General features: G+C 44.7%; 1 protein-coding gene across 2 annotated transcripts in view; it reads right to left on the reverse strand.

Annotated features, from left to right (window-relative positions):
* LOC106613488 (E3 ubiquitin-protein ligase RNF13) overlaps window positions 1–20,188 on the reverse strand; it is a 93,177-nt gene that overhangs the window by 37,244 nt on the left and 35,745 nt on the right. For both annotated transcript variants that reach the window (XM_014215770.2, XM_014215771.2), the window contains exon 4: window positions 10,514–10,639. In XM_014215770.2, the coding sequence (XP_014071245.1) occupies window positions 10,514–10,639 (126 nt within the window). The remainder of the gene's footprint in view (window positions 1–10,513; window positions 10,640–20,188) is intronic.

Below are 20,188 nucleotides of genomic sequence, written 5' to 3' on the forward strand. Positions count from 1 at the left end.
TCATTGTAACAAGTTTAAACACTGTTTCCCATGCTTGTCCGCAATAGGCTGAGAGAGGCTGGACTGAGGGCTTGTTGTATGGGGGATTGGAAATGATGCAGACAATTACATTGATAGAAGCCACACTCTATCTGCAATATTAAAGCTGATCTACCCCCTAAAGAAATATTATTTAAAAAAAAAGAGTATTCTCAGAGTAAGGTAAATGAAGAATATGGAATGTTTAAGTACTGCTCTAATGAGTCAAACACACACCCACACGACCTTACGCGAGACAGTGGGCACAACAGTGGGATCCATAGCCTTGGTGGTGAGACGGAGACAGCTGATGGCGTCAGTAATTACTGCCGCATCAGGGTGTGTGTGTGACTGTGTGTTGCTGAGTTGTAAGCCAGCACTGCTGAATCATGGCTCCTCAAACGGTGGGGCAGACAACAACCAACGTCTCCTGGACTGGAGTTGTCAGCCTCTCCTCTCCTGGCCAACTGAGGCTTTCTCCGTCCCCGTCCCCATCCCCTCCCCCTACTGTTTATACAGCAGCTACACATCAGTTCCTCTTCTCTCTTCACTAGGCTGGATTCACACTCCTTGATCTCTCTCTCTCTCACTCTCTTTCTCTTGCACTTGCTCAGTCTGCCATCTCTCACTTTCTCTCTCTCTCTCCTTCTTTAGTTCTCCCTCCCTTTCCCTGCATCAACGTCTTGTCCTCCATGCCAATTTCTCTACTTTACTCCACCCCTCCCTCTCTCTCTCTCCGTTCTCGCTCTCTCTGCATTAACCCCTTTTGCCTTCCCTGCCAATTCCTCTCTAGACTTTTCTTCATCTCTCTCTTGCCCTCTCGCTCTCTTTCTCATTTGCTTTTAGGAAGAATCTGGTGCAAAGTGGGGCTTGGTTTCAAGGTTCAGACTTCTGACTAGATAAGAGCTATTCAAACTGCAGGAAGGGGCTTTGCAACTGATAATACTGCACAGCAGCACTACAGCACTGAAAAAACCGTGCAAGTGTGTGTGTGTCCGCCACTCTGTGGAGATGACATCACAAGGCCACATGTCATTAAGGTCAGGGGAGCAGAGCAGCAGCGCAGACTGTGTTGATACCAAAACAGCACGGCGACATAACAACAGGGACGCAACAGGAGATAAGCCACATCCTGGCTTGCGCTCCCCTGATCCAGACTAGTCATACACATAGGCTATGTGTACTTTTATATGTTTATGGGAAACTGTCCCAAACTGTCATAAAACACAATAGATGTCAGGCTAGTAGAGTAGGCTAAAGGGGAATCCCGTTGTCATTCTCTCTATAGGTGTAATGAAATGAGAGAGAGGGGGAGACAAAGGGACAAAAGGGCTACTCTGCCATTGTGGATTAGGCAAACACGTGTGTGTGTGTGTGTGTGTGTGTGTGTGTGTGTGTGTGTGTGTGTGTGTGTGACGGTAACCAGAGAGCGCGTGCGAGAGCACGTAATTATATAACACAACCATTGTGTGCCTGCGTGAATGTATATTGAGAGTGTATGAGTGTGTGATGTGTTGTGTGTGTCAAGAGAGTGGCAGGAAAAGGGTTGGTTCGCCAGCTGGAGGGAGGATGGAGGGACTCTTGACACAGGCGGACAGGGGTGAGGGGGGTCGGAGAAAGGGGGGGGTGTAGTGTCAGGTTTCCTTCCCAGTCTCCTTCCCCCACAGCTGGGGTCAGATGGGTCACCAGCGAGCCCCCCCTTCCCTCTCCTATTTCAGAGGCCCAGCAAGCAGGAAGTGTTAACCTTACCCCCTCCTCCTCCTCTCGCTCCTTCACCACTTCCCCTTTAGCTGCGAGCCCTGTCCCTCGGGAAGGCTGGAGTTGTAAAAGGAGCAGCAGTGCTGGGATCCCCTTCGCCTCCCACACGCACACACACATACAGTGCATTCGGAAAGTATTCAGACCCCTTGACTTTTTCCACATTTTGTTACGTTACAACCTTATTCTAAAATTGATTACATAGATTTTTTCCCTCATCAATCTACACACAATACCCCATAATGACAAAGCAAAAACAGGTTATTAGAAATGTTTGCGAATGAAATATGAAATATTTACATAAGTAATCAAACCCTTTACTCAGTACTTTGTTAAAGCACCTTCGGCAGCGATTACAGCCTTGAGTCTTCTTGGGTATGACGCTACAAGCTTGGCACCCTGTATTTGGGGAGTTTCTCCCATTCTTCTCTGGAGATCCTCTCAGGCTCTGTGAGGTTAGATGGGGAGCGTCGCTGCACAGCTATTTTCAGGTCTCTACAGAGATGTTCGATCGGGTTCAAGTCCGGGCTCTGGCTGGGCCACTCAAGGACATTGAGAAACTTGTCCCAAAGCCATTCCTGCGTTGTCTTGGCTGTGTGCTTAGGGTCGTTGCCGTGTTGGAAGGTGAACCTTGGCCCAGTCTGAGGTCCTGAGCGCTCTGGAGCAGGTTTTCATCAATGATCTCTCTATACTTTGCTCCATTCATCTTTCCCTCGATCCTGACTAGTCTCCCAGTCCATGCCGCTGAAAAACATCCCCGCAGCATGATACTTCCACCACCATGCTTCACCGTAGGGATGGTTCCAGGTTTCCTCCAGACGTGACACTTGGCATTCAGACCAGAGAATCTTCTTTCTCATGGTAAGAGTCCTTCAGGTGCCTTTTGGCAAACTCCAAGCGGGCTGTTATGTGCCTTATACTGAGCAGTGTCTTCCGGCTGGCCACTACCATAAAGGGCTGATTGGTGGAGTGCTGTAGAGATGGTTGTCCTTCTGGAAGGTTGTCCCATCTCTACAGAGGAACTCAAGAGCTCTGTTAGAGTGACCATCGAGTTCTTGGTCAACTCCCTGACCAAGGCCCTTCTCCCCTGATTGCTCAGTTTGGCCGGGCTGCTAATTCTAGAAAGAGTTTTGGTGGTTACAAACTTCTTCAATTTAAGAATGATGGAGTCCACTGTGTTCTTGGGGACCTTCAATGCTGCAGACACCTTTTGGTACCCTTCCCCAGATCTGTGCCTCGACACAATCCTGTCTCAGAGCTCTATGGACAAATCTTTCGACCTCATGGCTTGGTTTTTGCTCTGACATGCACTGTCAACTGGGAGACCTTATAAAGACAGGTGTGTGCTCCAAACAATTGCATTTACCACAGGTGGACTCCAAGTTGTAGAAACATCTCAAGGATAATCAATGGAAACAGGATACACCTGAGCTCAATTTCGACTGGCATAGCAAAGGGTCTGAATACTTACAGTTGAAGTCAGAAGTTTACATACACCTTAGCCAAATACATTTAAACTCAGTTTTTCACAATTCCTGACATTTAATCCGAGTAAAGGTTCCCTGTCTTAGGTCAGTTAGGATCACCACTTTATTTTAAGAATGTGAAATGTCAGAATAATAGTAGAGAGAATTATTTACTTCAGCTTTTATTTCTTTCATCACATTCCCAGTGGGTCAGAAGTTTACATACACTCAATTAGTATTCGGTATCATTGCCTTTAAATTGTTTAACTTGGGTCAAACATTTTGGGTAGCCTTCTACAAGCTTCCCACAATAAGTTGGGCGAATTTTGGCCCATTCCTCCTGACAGAGCTGGTGTAACTGAGTCAGGTTTGTAGGCCTCCTTGCTCGCACAAGCTTTTTCAGTTCTGCCCACAAAACTTCTATAGGATTGCGGTCAGGGCTGTGTGATGGCCACTCCAATACCTTGACTTTGTTGTCTTAAGCCATTTTGCCACAACTTTGGAAGTATGCTTGGGGTCATTGTCCATTTGGAAGACTCATTTGCGACCAAGCTTTAACATCCTGACTGTCTTGAGATGTAGCTTCAATATATCCACATAAATTTACTTCCTCATGATGTCATCTATTTTGTGAAGTGCACCAGTCCCTTCTGCAGCAAAGCAGCCCCACAACATGATGCTGCCACCCCCGTGCTTCACGGTTGGGATGGTGTTCTTCGGCTTGCAAGCCTCCCCCTTTATCCTCCAAACATAACGATGGTCATTATGGCCAAACAGTTCTATTTTTGTTTTATCAGACCAGAGGACATTTTTCCAAAAAGTACATTCTGTGTCCCCATGTGCAGTTGCAAACAGTAGTCTGGCTTTTTTATGGAGGTTTTGGAGCAGTGGCTTCTTCCTTGCTGAGCGGCTTTTCAGGTTATGTCGATATAGGTCTCGTTTTACTGTGGGTATAGATACTTTTGTATCTGTTTCCTCCAGCATCTTCACAAGATTCTTTGCTGTTGTTCTGGGATTGATTTGCACTTTTCGCACCAAAGTACATTCATCTCTAGGAGACAGAATGCGTCTCCTTCCTGAGCGGTATGACGGCTGCGTGGTCCCATGGTGTTCATACTTGCGTACTATTGTTTGTACAGATGAACGTGGTACTTTCAGGCGTTTGGAAATTGCTCCCAAGGATGAACCAGACTTGTGGAGGTCCACAATTTCTTTTCTGAGGTCTTGGCTGATTTCTTTTGATTTTCCCATGATGTCAACCAAAGAGGCACTGAATTTGAAGGTAGGCCTTGAAATACATCCACATGTACACCTCCAATTGACTCAAACGATGTCAATTAGCCTATCAGAAGCTTCTAAAGCCATGACATAATTTTCTGGAATTGTCCATGCTGTTTAAAGGCACAGTCAACTTAGTGTATGTAAACTTCTGACCCACTGGAATTGTGATAGAGTGAAATAATCTGTCTGTAAACAATTGTTGGAAAAATGACTTGTGTCATGCACAAAGTAGATGTCCTAACCGACTAGCCAAAACTATAGTTTGTTAACAAGACATTTGTGGAGTGGTTGAAAAACGAGTTTTAATAACTCCAACCTAGGTGTATGTAAACTTCTGACTTCAACTGTATGTAAATAAGGAACGTGTTAAATTTTTTTTACACATTTGCTAACATTTTTAAAAACCTGTTTTCGCTTAGTCATTATGGGGTACTGTGTGTAGATTGATGAGTTAGAATAAGGCTGTAACGTAACAAAATTTGGAAAAAGGGATGGGGTCTGAATACTTTACACACTCCAGTCCACCCATTAATGCTAGAAGCCCCCTCACTAGATCATCTGCTCTCTTGCTCCCCATCCCAGACCACCACACACTCCCACAGAGTGGCATGTCTACCCCGGCACATCAAACCCAACACTCACAAGCTCTCAAACTGCCCCGGACACTCAACAGAGCGTGCATTACTGTATCTCCCATTATATCTGATGGTACTCAGAAACAATCAGTTTTCATTCACATGGTACTGTTTAGCGCAACGCTAAAAAAAACACATATGCTGCGAAACATTTCCAGACATTTTTTACCTCCCTCTGCTCCCCTATTTTGAGCCAAAATAGATTCCTGGATTCCTCCTTTGTTTCTCTGACATTTGAGCTTCTGGTACATTTAAAAGTCTGGGAGCTGTACAGCTTTGGGGGTGGACGGGGGGGGGTGGAGTATTTAAGGATCTCCTTTTTCTGTACCCCCCCCACCTGCTTGATTGGAGATTTATTAATGGTCAATCAAAAGCCTGGAGGCCAACGTAAGACATTAACCCATTCTCTCTCTCACACACACACGCCCCTCCTCCAACCTAAGGTCCGTCCCCCTACATTATGTCCCTGCCCTTTCCTGAACGCAGTCTCGTGCGCATGCCAGTCCCTCCCCAGCTCTTAGGTAACTCAACTTCTGTAGAGAACACATCTGTCTGGCTGATCCTGAGTCAGGATCGGTGGCTCTGTGCTGTTTGACTATAGGCAGGAGTTGAAATTCAAGGACTGATTCTACATCAGATCTTAGAGCCAGACTCTCAGCTAATGCTTTGTAAACCTTTGACATCTGCTGTTCTGTGGTCCAGGGGAAGAGTGGGATAGTAACTGACTGATTTGGGACTGAACTGTCCCGTTAAGTGATCCAATGTCAGGCCGAGTGTGGTATCGGCTGTTCTTAGATCAGTTTGTCTGAAGTGCTGACTGATAAGGGGTTCAGTTTGTATCATGGAACAGGCTGATCTCAGGTCAGGCCTAGTGTGTGTGCTAGTGTGTTTGTCTCTGGCTGACGCACGACAGGCTGGAGAGGGCAGGGGGGGCATCCGGTTTCAGTCCTGCCTCGGGAACACCTCGCTGTGTGGTGTGTGTGTGATGCAGAAAGGCCTTATAAGGCATGGAGCGGGAGAGGGACAAGGGAGAGAAAGCCCCACACACCACAGCCAGACTGCCTGTTCTAGAGATCAAATCAATGAATCTCCCTCTAGCTTTCATTCTCTCCCACTCACTCGCTTCCATCTCTCTTGACATCTATCATAGAATCCATTACTCCTTACATCTCATACCCCCTCCCCCACTTCCACCTCTTCCCTCCATCAATCCATATATACTTCTATCATTAGCCTAGACTCTTCACTCATTTACAGTGCATTCGGAAAGTATTCAGACCCCTTGACTTCTTGTTACATCACAGCCTTATTCTAAAATGGATTAAATCTGTGGTTTTTCTCTCATCAATCTACACACAATATCCCATAATGACAATGCAAAAACAGGTTTTAGAAATTTTTGCAAATGTATTAAAATTAAAAAACAGGAAAACCTTATTTGCATAAATATTCAGACACTCGAAAATAAGCTCAGGTGTTTCCATTGATCATCCTTGAAATGTTTCTACAACTTGATTGGAGTCCACCTGTTGTAAATTCAGCTGATGGACATGATTTGGAAAGGTACACATCTGTCTATATAAAGGTCCCACAGTTGACAGGTCATGTCCGAGCAAAAACCAAGCCATGAGGTCAAAGGAATCGTCCGTAGAGCTCCGAGAAAGGATTGTATCGAGGCACAGATCTGGGGAAGGGTACCAAAAAAAGTCTGCAGCATTGAAGGTCCCCAAGAACACAGTGGCCTCCATCATTCTTAAACTGAAGAAGTTCAGAACCACCAAGACTCTTCCTGAGCAATCGGGGGAGAAGGGCCTTTTGGTCAGGGAGGTGCCCAAGAACTCAATGGTCATTCTGACAAAGCTCCAGAGTTCCTCTGTGGAAATGGGAGAAGCTTCCAGAATGACAACTATCTCTGCAGCACTCCACCAATTAGGCCTTTATAGTGGACCAGACAGAAGGCACTCCTCAGTAAAAAGGCACCACAGCCCACTTGGAGTTTGCCAAAAGGCAATCTAAAGGACTCCCAGACCATGAGAAACAAGATTCTCTGGTCTGATGAAACCAGAGAATCTTGGCTTGAATGCCAAGCATCATGTCTGGAGGAAACCTGGAACCATCGCTACGGTGAAGCACGGTGGTGGCGGCATCATGCTGTGGGGATGGGAGACTAGTCAGGATCGAGGGAAGGATGAACGGAGCAAAGTACAGAGAGCTCCTTGATGAAAACCTGCTCCAGAGTGCTCAGGACCTCAGATTGGAGCGAAGGTTCAGCTTCCAACCGGACAACAGCCCTAAGCACACAGCCAAGACAATGCAGGAGTGGTTTCGGGGTAAGTCTCAATGTCCTTGAGTGGCCCAACCAGAGCCCAGACTTGAACCCGATCGAACATCTCTAGAGAGACCTGAAAATAGCTGTGAAGTGACACTCCCCATTCAACCTGACAGAGCTTGAGAGGATCTCCAGTGAAAAATATGAGAAACTCCCCAAATACAGGTGTGCCAAGCTTGTAGCGTCCTACCCAAGAAGACTCAAGGCTGTAATCGCTGCAAAGGTGCTTCAACAAAGTACAGAGTAAAGGGTATGAATACTTATGTAAATGTGATATTTCAGTAAAAAAAATACTACATTTGAAAAAAATCTAAAAACCTGTTTTTGCTTTGTCATTATGGGCAGGGTTGGGTCGGTTGCTTTCTAAATGTTATCTGTTACAGTTACTAGTTACCTGTCCAAAATTGTAATCAGCAATGTAACTTTTGGATTTCCCAAACTCAGTAACGTAATCCAATTACATTCTGTTACTTTTAGATTACTTTCCCCTTAAGAGGCATTAGAAGAAGACACAAATGTATGTTACCAACTGAACGACATCTATTGCAGGATAAATCAATGTTAAAGTTTACATAGCTGACCATAATATGGATGTTAAATTTTACTTTATGGGTTGGTTATGTAGGCTTCTTCTAACCCATCACTTTCTACTACATATAATAATATGATTCAATTATATCTTTACATTAAAAAAAACAAAGTATATCAGAATTCCAGTCATTCCAATAAATGTTATACCCCTTGATCTTCAAGAATAGGACTTGGAAATATGGAAGTATGTATTAGCCAAATTGTTTCACCTGAGCATAACGCCAAAACTAAGGACTTATTAGCCAGCCCTACTCTGTTGATTAGGATTTTGTTGTCATGGAGGACTGATTGGGATCATTGTTTCAAGTTGAAAAATAAATTCTGCTCTCAAGCAATGGCATTCTTTGAGCACTACTGAAAAGTGTGATTTACATATGAAAAGTGATTGCCATATGCCGCATTTGCTAAAGGCCTATTGTTGACCTTTTTGTTGGTGACACTTTGATATCTTGATAATATGCAGCTGTTTAAAGGGCAAATCCACAGATGAAACAATAACAAAATGGTCGCCCGGCCTCTGTTTTGGTAAAAAGCTGAGGGATGGGCCTGGAGAAATGTAACCACTCTCAGATTAATAGACAGAGCTTTGGATGCAAGGACAGACCATCCATTATATAAAAATAATTGTTTGTTATTACTGTAAAACAAGCTTATATTTTGGGTTCTTATGGAGTGTGACAGTTAAACTAAACTCATGTGGCATTTATAAGTTATATTCTTCAAGAATCAATAGAGATATATATATATATATATAAATAAAGTGTATAAATCCAAAAATTGATGTAGCAACTACAGATTGCCCCTTTATGTCTATCAAAAGTGTACAAGTTTGAGCATGTGTCCATTAAACATATGGATTTATTTATTTTTATCAGAATGAATTAGATTGAGCAATAATTGAGCACTTTTATTCCATAGGCTTGGATTAAAAGTAATCCTCGAAGTAATCATCAAGTTTTTCAAAAGTATCCGTAATCTGTTTACAATATTTTTGCTTGTAACGTAACGGATTACAGTTAACGTTTTTTGTAATCCGTTACTCCCCAACTCTGATTATGGGGTATTGTGTGTAGATTGATGAGGGGGGAAAAAAAACAATTTAATCCATTTTAGAATAAGGCTATAATGTAACAAAATGTGGAAGAAATCAATGGGTCTGAATACTTTCCAAATGCACTGTCCCTCTCCTTGTATCCTTCCACTTCCCCCTCCTTCTCCATTCCTAATTTCTTCGCTCTCTACGCCTCGCTCTACTCCTGTTCGCTGCACACGGCCTCACTTCAAGGTTGGATGGATCGAGTGGTGCTCTCCACAGCTCCTGGGATTTATTAGGAAAACAACTCGTCCTCTCGACTCTGAGCACGCCACACACACACACACACACACACTTTCCGCAGACAGACACATTCGAGTCGAGACGTTTCGGAGTGCCGCGCCGTAAAAACTAAATGGCTCCTTTGTTGCTGAGAAGAAGAAAATATGCCTAATATCCCGCTACACTCAAGTCTTCGTGGATTTGCCATGCATAAAATGTTGTATCTCGGTAATAAGAAATTATGCTTTCCCCCTTCTTAAAGGGATAGAACCATGCCCTCCTCTCTCTTTGGTTGTGATGTTGGCGCGAGGTAAAGGTGTCTTTTCCATACCATGTTAAAACGACAACAATGCTTTTATTTGCATTTCTGCAGAGAGCTGCTGAGGGCACCCAGTTAATGCACCACATCAGTAGATGAACCAGAGAAGCAGGGGATGAGCGGAGAGAGGGAAGGGGGGATTGGAAAGAGGGAGAGATGGTTCAGTGCCAGCACAGGAAGTCCTGACTGGGCAACAGCTATTTCCTGTGTACTGTGCTGCACGTAAGAAGGGCTCGAGGTAGAAGTTGTGCCTAAGTATAGATCTAGGATCAGCTTTCCCAATCCCATCCCTAACCATATCCATCAGGAGGTAAAAAAGGAAACTGACTTTGGATCAGTACTCAGGGCTCCCGAGTGGCACAGCGGTCTAAAGCACTGCATCTCAGTGCAAGAGGCGTGACTACAGTCCCTGGTTAGATTCCAGGCTGCATCACATCCGGCTGTGATAGGGAGTCCCATAGGGCAGCGCACAATTGGCCCAGCGTCGTCCTGGTTTGGCCGGGGTAGGCCGTCATTGTAAATAAGAATTTGTTTTTAACTTACTTGCCTAGTTAAATAAAGGTTCAATAAAATATATATTTTTTTTTCATTACAGGCAACTTCATTATAGACCATAAGGGAGCCTTTAGGTAGGAACTACATTTAACCACAGATCTAGGATCAGATTACCCCTACCCCCAATCGTAACCCTAACCATTAGACGGATGCCAAAATATCTAATCTTGTGTACGTGGTTAGCAACTTCGGGGCAACAAATTATACACCACATGGGGAGGTTTGTGTGATTGCGATGCACCCTACCTTGATGTCAAAGTTGCAGTCGAAGCGCTTGATGAGCACGATGAAGGCACCAGTGAGGTTGTCCCGAATAGGGGGCGGGTCAATGGGTTCGCAGGCATTTTCGGGCCGTGCACCAATCAAAAAGCCCTGTGGGTGTGACATCACAGTACAGTTAGAGCATCAGTTATGTGACTTATCACTCAATTGTACAACACCCACAAAACAGGTCAAGTAAAAAAAGAGTGTGGGAGTAGGAGCAAAAAGTAGAATCATCACCACAAACAGAGGAAATGTGGTGGTGTGCATATTCATAGTTGCTCTCCTCAACAGAAACTGGATCCTAAATAAAAATTCGCTGGAAGGTCAAACATCTAAAATTAAATCCATTGGAATCTAGGGAGAAATGGTGAATCTGCAGGCTGGTGAGACACTGAACAAAGAGAACAGAAATAAGAATTCAGAAATAGGCTAAAGAATTCAAAATGGCTACAACTACAACAATACAGAGCCAGAATTATGTTTAAATTAAGAAACATAATGCTTTATTCAAACCCTCCCTTGCCACGAGATTAGTAAGGTAATGTCCCAAATGGCACCCAATTCCCTATTTAGTCCATTACTTTTGACCAGGGCCCACAGGGTCAAAAGTAGTGCACGAGATAGGGAGCCATTTGGGACTGAGCTAAGACTGATCAAATCCACGGTAAAATCCACAGATGAAAAAAACCCAATCAAGAGATCATATCTTGGCATTGAATTCTTCTGGTCGCCCAAGATGTCCTGTGCTGCAGGACGAGAGAGACAGAGAGGAGAGAGAGAGAGAGAGAGAGAGAGAGAGAGCAAAAGGGAAAGAGAGACAGGGTAGGATCAGCCCAAAAGCCAAAGACAGCTCAGAGTTTGGCTGGTACTGTTTGAGATAGCTAACCATATTGGCACCTAAAGTACTTGTGTTAGAATGCTATTTTCAACAGAATATTGGTGCCAACATGGACTGTGGAGTCCACACAGAGCACTGCATTAATGAAACCTAGCAGGTCCTACAGCTCTGGGAGTCTGGGACCTGCCTCGGGCATGACTCGGCCTATCAGAACACAGCCAAAGTGGCAGGCCCAAGGCCGAAGCCAATCACCTGCAGGCCAGCTGAGAATGACAGAGATACTGTCCAATAACAAGTATACATCCTGAATTTGAGGGCCTGCTGCTGTCCAATGACTGAGGTTCTGTTCAAGTGTTTCCATGTAGGGAGAGGTGTCCCGAGGTGTCTTCAGTGAGTGAAACGTTCATAACATTGCAGACAGAAATGTAATAAATAGAGCTGACATAATTCATTAGATCCACATTAACCGATAACCGTGTTATGTGGGGATATGTTGATTTTATCATATTTGTCCCGTTTCCATGCACTATTAAATCCAGTGTAATGCGTTTTCATATCCTATCAGGTGCAGATGGTAGTCAGATTGTAGTCAGGGGTGGCAGGCTAGTCAGAGATAGAGATGAGGTCTATGTCCCAAATGGCACCATATTCCCTTTATAGTTCACAACTTTTTTTTGGAGCCCTATGGGGCCTGGTCAAAAGTAGTGCACTATGTAGGCAATCGGGTGCCACTCAGGACACAAACAAGGTGTAAATTGCTGCGGGATTTGGTGGGGGTGGACCCATGACTCGGCAGCTACAGTCAGCTGTGAAAGTGATGAGTTCATTTTAGTGAAGGAGCTAGAGTTCGCTCTCTGGAGCACTGCCAGTACAGAGCGCTTCAAAAAGGACCCAGCCTTCCCGGATCGTCAGCCCTTTTTGTTTTTGTGTGAACACAGTGCACGTTGATATGCACACAATGCTGAGACTGGTAGGTGTCCCTCAAGAGGAGGAACATTAGAAAGACTTGTGTGTGTGGGTGTGTGTAAGCGTGTGTCTAAATGGTACCTACACACCTATTGCATGCTGCCATTCTCTCCAAATGACAGGGATGGAAAATGAAACAGTAAAATGTATAAAACATTCCATCACTTTTCAATAGGACGGATAGAAACTCCAAAAGCTTTTGTCGTTACATTCTTGATCTCATACAAAGAGATGGTGAAGAACTGGCACTGGAAGCTGTTGTCTACTTTATCTGGACTCCTGTTTTCAAAAGGAAAACAGACTCGAAATCTCCCTGGATACCTTCCGCAAAGCCTGCTATGACAATGACGCTGTCTCACATTTTCACGGGGTTCAAAACAAGCTACAATAGCTCCCCCTGTTGGCAATGGACCCACAAAGAAACCCAGAGGGAAATCCCTAACCACAACCGTACAGAGCATTGTATAATTGAGGAGGAATTCAATAAAACACCTTCAAGTTCAACAACCAACTGTTAGTTCCAGATTTTGAATCCGGGGCCAATGTTGTTGAATCATTCCCTAAACATATAGACCTAGAAGAAGAACCATTTCAAAAACCCATTTCCGGAGGTGGGTTTTCGCTTTAGCGTAGTGATTCAGTGTTCAGTGACTTTCCACTCTAGAGGAGAGCATGACTAGATCATGCAACCGATTAAGCCTTTACCCCTCTCCTAAACCACCACCAACACCTCCTGCTCCTCCTCCTCCTCCTCCTCCAGGGGTGCTGTAGTATGGCTGCCCTCTGCTGCCCTCTGTTTTCTTCACAGATCTCTACCTAATCCATGTGGGAAATGTCACAAATACAGAGCATAACACAGATTTTCCCTGGTATCGACAGAAGAAAACACAGGAATAATTAATTTGCCTCCAGCTTGTGCTAAGATTAAAACAAATGAATCAAACGTCAGAATAATAGAGCAGGTTTCATAGACACACTGCACACAAAGGTGTAGCAGCTCAACTGTTTCAACTGTACTGAACAATGTCTAGGCCCCTTCAATCCCATGATGTCATATGTTACAATTAAACTACCAAGAACATAACAACTAAGTATGACACACAACAATAATCTCACAAGTAAGGTTCATTTTAGACAGCACAAAAAAATGGTATTTAGGCTAGTAGAGCCAAACATATCTCATCTAGGAAATCAAGTAGTCTTGGCACCCAGAACCAAATCAGATTGCATAAATTGAAACTAGTTCAGTGGAGTTTGCTCTCTCCCTCCCTGCAGAAGGGAGAAAGCTGGAAAAAAACGGCTCATGTGACTTCTGATGTACACTATATGACCAAAAGTATGTGGACACCACCTCGTTGAACATCTCATTCCAAAATCATGGGCATTAATTTGGAGTTTGTACCCCCTTTGCTGCTATAACAGCCTCTTCTCTTCTGGGAAGGCTTTCCACTAAATGTTTAAACATTGCTTCCTTTCAGCCACAAGAGCATTAGTGAGGTCGGACACTGGTGTTGGGAGATTAGGTCTGGCTCGCAGTCGGCGTTCCAATTCATCCCAAAGGTGTTCGATGGGGTTGTCGTCAGGGCTCTGTGTAGGCCAGTCAAGTTCTTCCACACCGATTTCGACAAACCATTTCTGTATGGACCTCGCCTTGTGCTGTACCATTCATATTTCCCTTCAACTGAACTAAGGGGCCTAGCCCAAAATGTGAAAAACAGCCCCAGACCATTATTCCTCCTCCACCAAACTTTACAGTTGGCACTATGCATTGGGGTATAGTTCTCCTGGCATCCACCAAACCCAGATTCGTCCGTCGGACTGCCAGATGTTGAAGAGTGATTAATCACTCCAGAGAACGCGTTTCCACTGCTCCAGAGTCCAATGGCGGCGAGCTTTACACCACTCCAGCCAACGCTTGGCATTGAGCATGGTGATCTTAGGCTTGCTCGGCCATGAAGATCCCGACGAACAGTTCTTGTGCTGACGTTGCTTCCAGAGGCAGTTTGGAACACGGAAGTAAGTGTTGCAACCGGGGACAGATGATTTTTACGCGCTACGCGCTTCAGCACTCAGCGGTCCCGTTCTGTGAGCTTGTGTGGCATACCACTTTGCGTCTGAGCCGTTGTTGCTCCTAGACGTTTCCACTTCACAATAACAGCACTTACAGTTGACCCGTGCAGCTCTAGCAGGGCAGAAATTTGATGAAGTGACTTGTTAATAATAATGGGGCAGGAGGGGATGCCTACTGTGCTAATTTCTTAGTTTTTTCACATTGTTTATAACTTTTTATTTTATACATAAAGTTGCTGCTACCATCTCTTATGACCGAAAAGAGCTTCTGGACATCATAACAGTGATTACTCACCTTGAACTGAACAAAGATTCTTTCTTTAACGAGTCCGACGTGAAGGATGTACTGCTTTCCGGAGAACAGGCCCAATCCCTGTCATTAGCGTGAAGAAAAGGCAGAGATAACAAAGGAGAATGTCGGGGTGCCTTGTTAGAATTTGTAAGCGAGTAAGTAAATCGCCTTTACCATGGCTTCTATTGGCCAAAGTGCAATCACTGGAAAACAAACTCGATGATCTACGGTCGAGACTATCCTAAGTCGTGGCTGAACGACGACACGGATAATATACAGTTGGCTGGGTTTTCTGTGAATCGGCAGGACAGAACAGCTATGTCTGGTAAGATGAGGGATGCTGCTGTCTGTCTTTGTCAATAACAGCTGGTGTGCGATGTCTAATATTAAGGAGGTCTCAAGTTATTGCTCGCCTGAGGTAGAGTACGTCATGATAAGCTGTATCCCACACTATTTACCAAGAGAGTTCTAAACTATATTATTCGTTGCTGTCTATTTACCACCACAAACTGATGCTGTCACTAAGACCGCAGACAACGAGCTATAATGTCATAAGCAAACAAGAAAATGCTCATCCAGAAGCGGCGGTCCTAGTGGCCAGAGACTTTAATGCAGGCAAACTTAAATCAGTTTTACATCATTTCTACCAGCATGTCACATGTGCAACCAGAGGATAAATAAAACCTAGACCACCTTTAATCCACACACAGAGACGCATACAAAGCTCTCCCTCACCCTCCATTTGGCAAATCTGACTATAATTCTATCCTCTTGATTACTGCTCACAAGCAAAAACTAAAGCAGCAAGCACCAGTGACTCGCACAATAAGGAAGTCAGTTGATGCGGATGCTACGCTACAGGACTGTTTTGCTAGCACCTACTGGAATATGTTCCATGATTCATCCAATGGCATTGAGGAGTATACCACCTCAGTCACCGGCTTCATCAACACGTGCATTGACGACGTCGTCCCCACAGTGACCGTACGTACATATCCCAACCAGAAGCCATGGATTACAAGCAATATTCGGACCGAGCTAAAGGCTAGAGCTGCCATTTTCAAGGAGCCGGGACACTAATCTGGACGCTTATATGAAATCCTGCTATGCCCTCAAACAAACCATAAAAACAGGCAAAGCGTCGATACAGGACTAAGATTGAATCCTACTACACTGGCTCTGATGCTCTTTGGATGTGGCAGGGCTTGAAAACTATTACAGACTACAAAGGGAAACCCAGCTGCAAGCTTCCCAGTGACGCGAGCCCACAAGATGAGCTAAATGCCTTTTATGCCTGCTTCGAGGCAAGCAACACTGAAGCATGCATGAGAGCACCAGCTGTTCCGGACGACTGTGTGATCACGCTCTCTATAGCCGATGTGAGCAAGACCTTTAAAGAGGTGCGGACCAACTGGCAACTGTCTTCACTGACATTTTCAACCTCTCCCTGACAGAGTCTGTAATACCCATGTTTCAAGCAGACCACCATAGTCCCTGTGCCCAAGAATGCGAAGGTAATCTGCCTAAATGACTACCGCCCAGTAGCACTCACGTTGGTAACCATGAAGTGATTTGACAGGCTGGTCATGGCTCACATCAACACCATCATCCCGGAAACTCTAGACCCACTCCAATTCGCATACCCCAACAGATCCACAGATGATGCAATCTCAATTGCACTCCACACTGCCCTTTCCCACCTAGATAAAAGGAACACCTATGTGAGAATGCAGTTCAGTGACTACAGCTCAGCGTTCAACACCATAGTGCCCACAAAGCTCATCAATAAGCTAAGGACCCTGGGACTAAACACCTCCCTCTGCAGCTGGATCTTGGACTTCCTTACGGGCCACCCCCAGGTGGTAAGGGTTGGCAACAACACATCTGCCACGCTGATCCTCAACAATGGGGCCCCTCAGGAGTGAGTGCTTAGTCCCCTCCTGTACTCCCTGTTCACCCACAACTGCGTGGCCAAGCACGACTCCAACACCATCATTAGGTTTGTTGACGATACAACAGTGGTAGGCCTGATCACCGACAACAATGAGACAGCCTATAGGGAGGAGGTCAGAGACCTGGCAGTGTGGTGCCAGGTCAACAACCTCTCCCTCAATGTGAGCAAGACAAAGGAGTTGATCGTGGACTACAGGAAAAGGATGGCTGAACAGGCCCCCATTAACATTGACGGAGCTGTAGTGGAGTGGGTTGAGAGTTTCATATTCCTTGGTGTCCACATCACCAACAAACTATCATGGTCCAAACACACCAAGACAGTTGTGAAGAGGACACGATAACACCTTTGCCCCCCAAGGAGACTGAAAAGATTTGGCATGGATCCCCAGATCCTCAAAAAGTTCCACAGCTGCACCATTGAGAGCATCCTGACTGGTTACATCACCACCTGGTATGGCAAATGCTCGGCATCCGACCGTAAGGTGCTGCAGAGGGTAGTGCGTACGGCCCAATACATCACTGGGGCCAAGGTTCCTGCCATCCAGGACCTATATACTAGGCGGTGTCAGAGGAAGGCCCAAAAAATTGTCAAAGACTCCAGTCACACAAGTCATAGAGAGAACAGTCTGCTACCACATGGCAAGCGGTACTGGAGCGCCAAGTCTAGGTCCAAAAGGCTCCTTAACAGCTTCTACCCCCAAACTATAAGACTGCTGAACAATTAATCAAATGGCCACCCGGACTATTAACATTGAACACCCCCCACCTTTGTTTTTACACTGCTGCCACTCGCTGTTTATTATCTATGCATAGTCACTTTACCCCTACCTACATGTACAAATTACCTTGACTAACCTGTATGCCTGCACATTGACTCGATACCGGTACCCACCTGTATATAGCCTCATTATTGTTATGTAATTTTATTTTAACTTTTTTTGTAGATTTTTTTACTTTTGTTTATTTAGTAAATATTTTCTTAACTCTATTTCTTGAACTGCATTGTTGGTTAGGGGCTTGTAAGTAAGCATTTCACGGTAAGGTCTACACCTGTTGTATTTGGTGCATGTGACAAATACAATTTGATTTGATGGAAATGTGGCATCCTATGACGGTGCAATGTTGAAAGTCACTGAGCTCTTCAGTAAGGCCATTCTACTGCCAATCTTTGTCTATGAAATTGCATAGCTTTGTGCTCGATTTTAAACAGCTGTCAGCAACGGGTGTGGCAGAAATGGCCAAATCCTCTAATTTGAAGGTGTGTCCATATACTTTTGTAAATATAGTGTATCTGGATTCAGGCCTCGCTCTGCTCTGCTGTGAGGAAATGGCTGTTTCTCCTATGTAGTGCACTACTTTAGACCAGAGCCTTATGGGCCCTGGTCAAAAGTAGTGCACTACATAGGGAATAGGGTGTCATTTGGGACGTATCCTGGGAGTGCCAGCACCAGGGCTCTAACACAGTTGCATAGATAGCAGCTACTGGACTGTGCTGAAATGTAAGTCATGCTCCAGGCCAGAATCTGAGTGCATGGGGTTCAGTCTCTAAGTAGGCTACCAAAAAATGTCCTTTTGTAAATGCAAGCACTGGCTCGGACAAAAACAACAAGGGATGAAAATACCCACACACTGACTGAAGCACAGGTAATGTTACAGGAATGTATAATTTTTAACCATGGATTGGTTGTCTAGATTTTGGCAGTAGATCTGTGGACAGGAAATTGGTCAGCATGATCTTGCTCAAACCAGCACAGAATTATTCAAAACGACTTTGTTTATAAGTTATTTGACGAGTTTTCAGAAAAGCAGAGACCACCTAAAATAGTCAGGAGCAATGGGCATTAGTTGACCATTAAAGAGATCTGTCAATATGTACTGGATGACTATGAGAACACAGAGATAGTCAGTCAGTCCGTCTAGATCCGGTTTAGCTCCCAGTCTTTGTCAAGACCTCACCCTCAGCTCCCTCCATGTTTCGCACGGGAAAGACGTGTACATAGCCACAGCCCAACTCCAAAGACGCAGGCCGAATCCAGCTACCGCCCTCCACTTTCCCAGGCCACTCCCCTTCCTGCATCCAGAGCATGGACTAGTCACATATCTGACATGACTGGATAGGAGAAATCAGGGGTTCCAACGCATAGCCTACAGCAATCTATTCGTTTAGATCAGTGATTAGGCTACCCCAAAGTAAACAGGGCCTAATCTAACACCAGTTTTGCTTCCTCAGTTTGGCTTGGTTTTGGTTGGCTTGACCAGTTTTGCTAGGTTTGTATGTACATGTGTCGCATCATAAACTTTCCACAAGAAACGCTGGTTTCGATGTTCAGTCTATATTTAAGAAGAGTGGAAGTCAGAGGATGCCACTTGATTAGAATGAAAAACATACTGTTGCCATTCTGTTTACCAAAAAATTATAAAGGGGTGTTTTCAAGGCCAGGGATGTGAAACGCTCCGAAACATTGCAAATAGAAAGAGAATTAGAGCTGACATGACTCCCTATTCTATCTGACAGACAATGGTTTCTGTTCTAAATTATACATTTCATTTGAAACGTTCTGTAATGTTACATCCCGTTTTGGACAGACTAGATTTCGCAGGGGAACCTCTCTGTTAATCTCTGCTAACAATAACAATAGTCGTCAGGATGTTTCCCTCACACAGTGAGGGAAAAAAGTATTTGATCCCCTGCTGATTTTGTACGTTTGCCCACAGACAAAGACATTTTCAGTCTATAATTTTAATGGTAGGTTTATTTGAACAGTGAGAGACAGAATAACAACAAAAAAATCCAGAACAATGCATGTCAAAAATGTTATAAATTGATTTGCATTTTAATGAGGGAAATAAGTATTTGACCCCCTCTCAATCAGAAAGATTTCTGGCTCCCAGGTGTCTTTTATACAGGTAACGAGCTGAGATTAGGAGCACACTCTTAAAGGGAGAGCTCCTAATCTCAGTTTGTTACCTGTATAAAAGACACCTGTCCACAAGAGCAATCAATCAATCAGATTCCAAACTCTCCACCATGGCCAAGAACAAAGAGCTCTCCAAGGATGTCAGGGACAAGATTGTAGACCTACACAAGGCTGGAATGGGCTACAAGACCATCGCCAAGCAGCTTGGTGAGAAGGTGACAACAGTCGTGCGATTATTCGCAAATGGAAGAAACACAAAAGGATTGTCAATCTCCCTCGGCCTGGGGCTCAATGCAAGATCTCACCTCGTGGAGTTGCAATGATCATGAGAACGGTGAAGAATCAGCCCAGAACTACACGGGAGGATCTTGTCATTGATCTCAAGGCAGCTGGGACCATAGTCACCAAGAAAACAATTGGTAACACACTACGCCGTGAAGGACTGAAATAATGCAGCGCCCGCAAGGTCCCCCTGCTCAAGAAAGCACATATACATGCCCGTCTGAAGTTTGCCAATGAACATCTGAATGATTCAGAGGACAACTGGTGACTTGTGGTCAGATGAGACCAAAATGGAGCTCTTTGGCGTCAACTCAACTCGCCGTGTTTGGAGGAGGAGG

The sequence above is a fragment of the Salmo salar genome, chromosome ssa10, assembly GCF_905237065.1.
Source record: "Salmo salar chromosome ssa10, Ssal_v3.1, whole genome shotgun sequence".
Classification (NCBI taxonomy): Eukaryota; Metazoa; Chordata; class Actinopteri; order Salmoniformes; family Salmonidae; genus Salmo; species Salmo salar.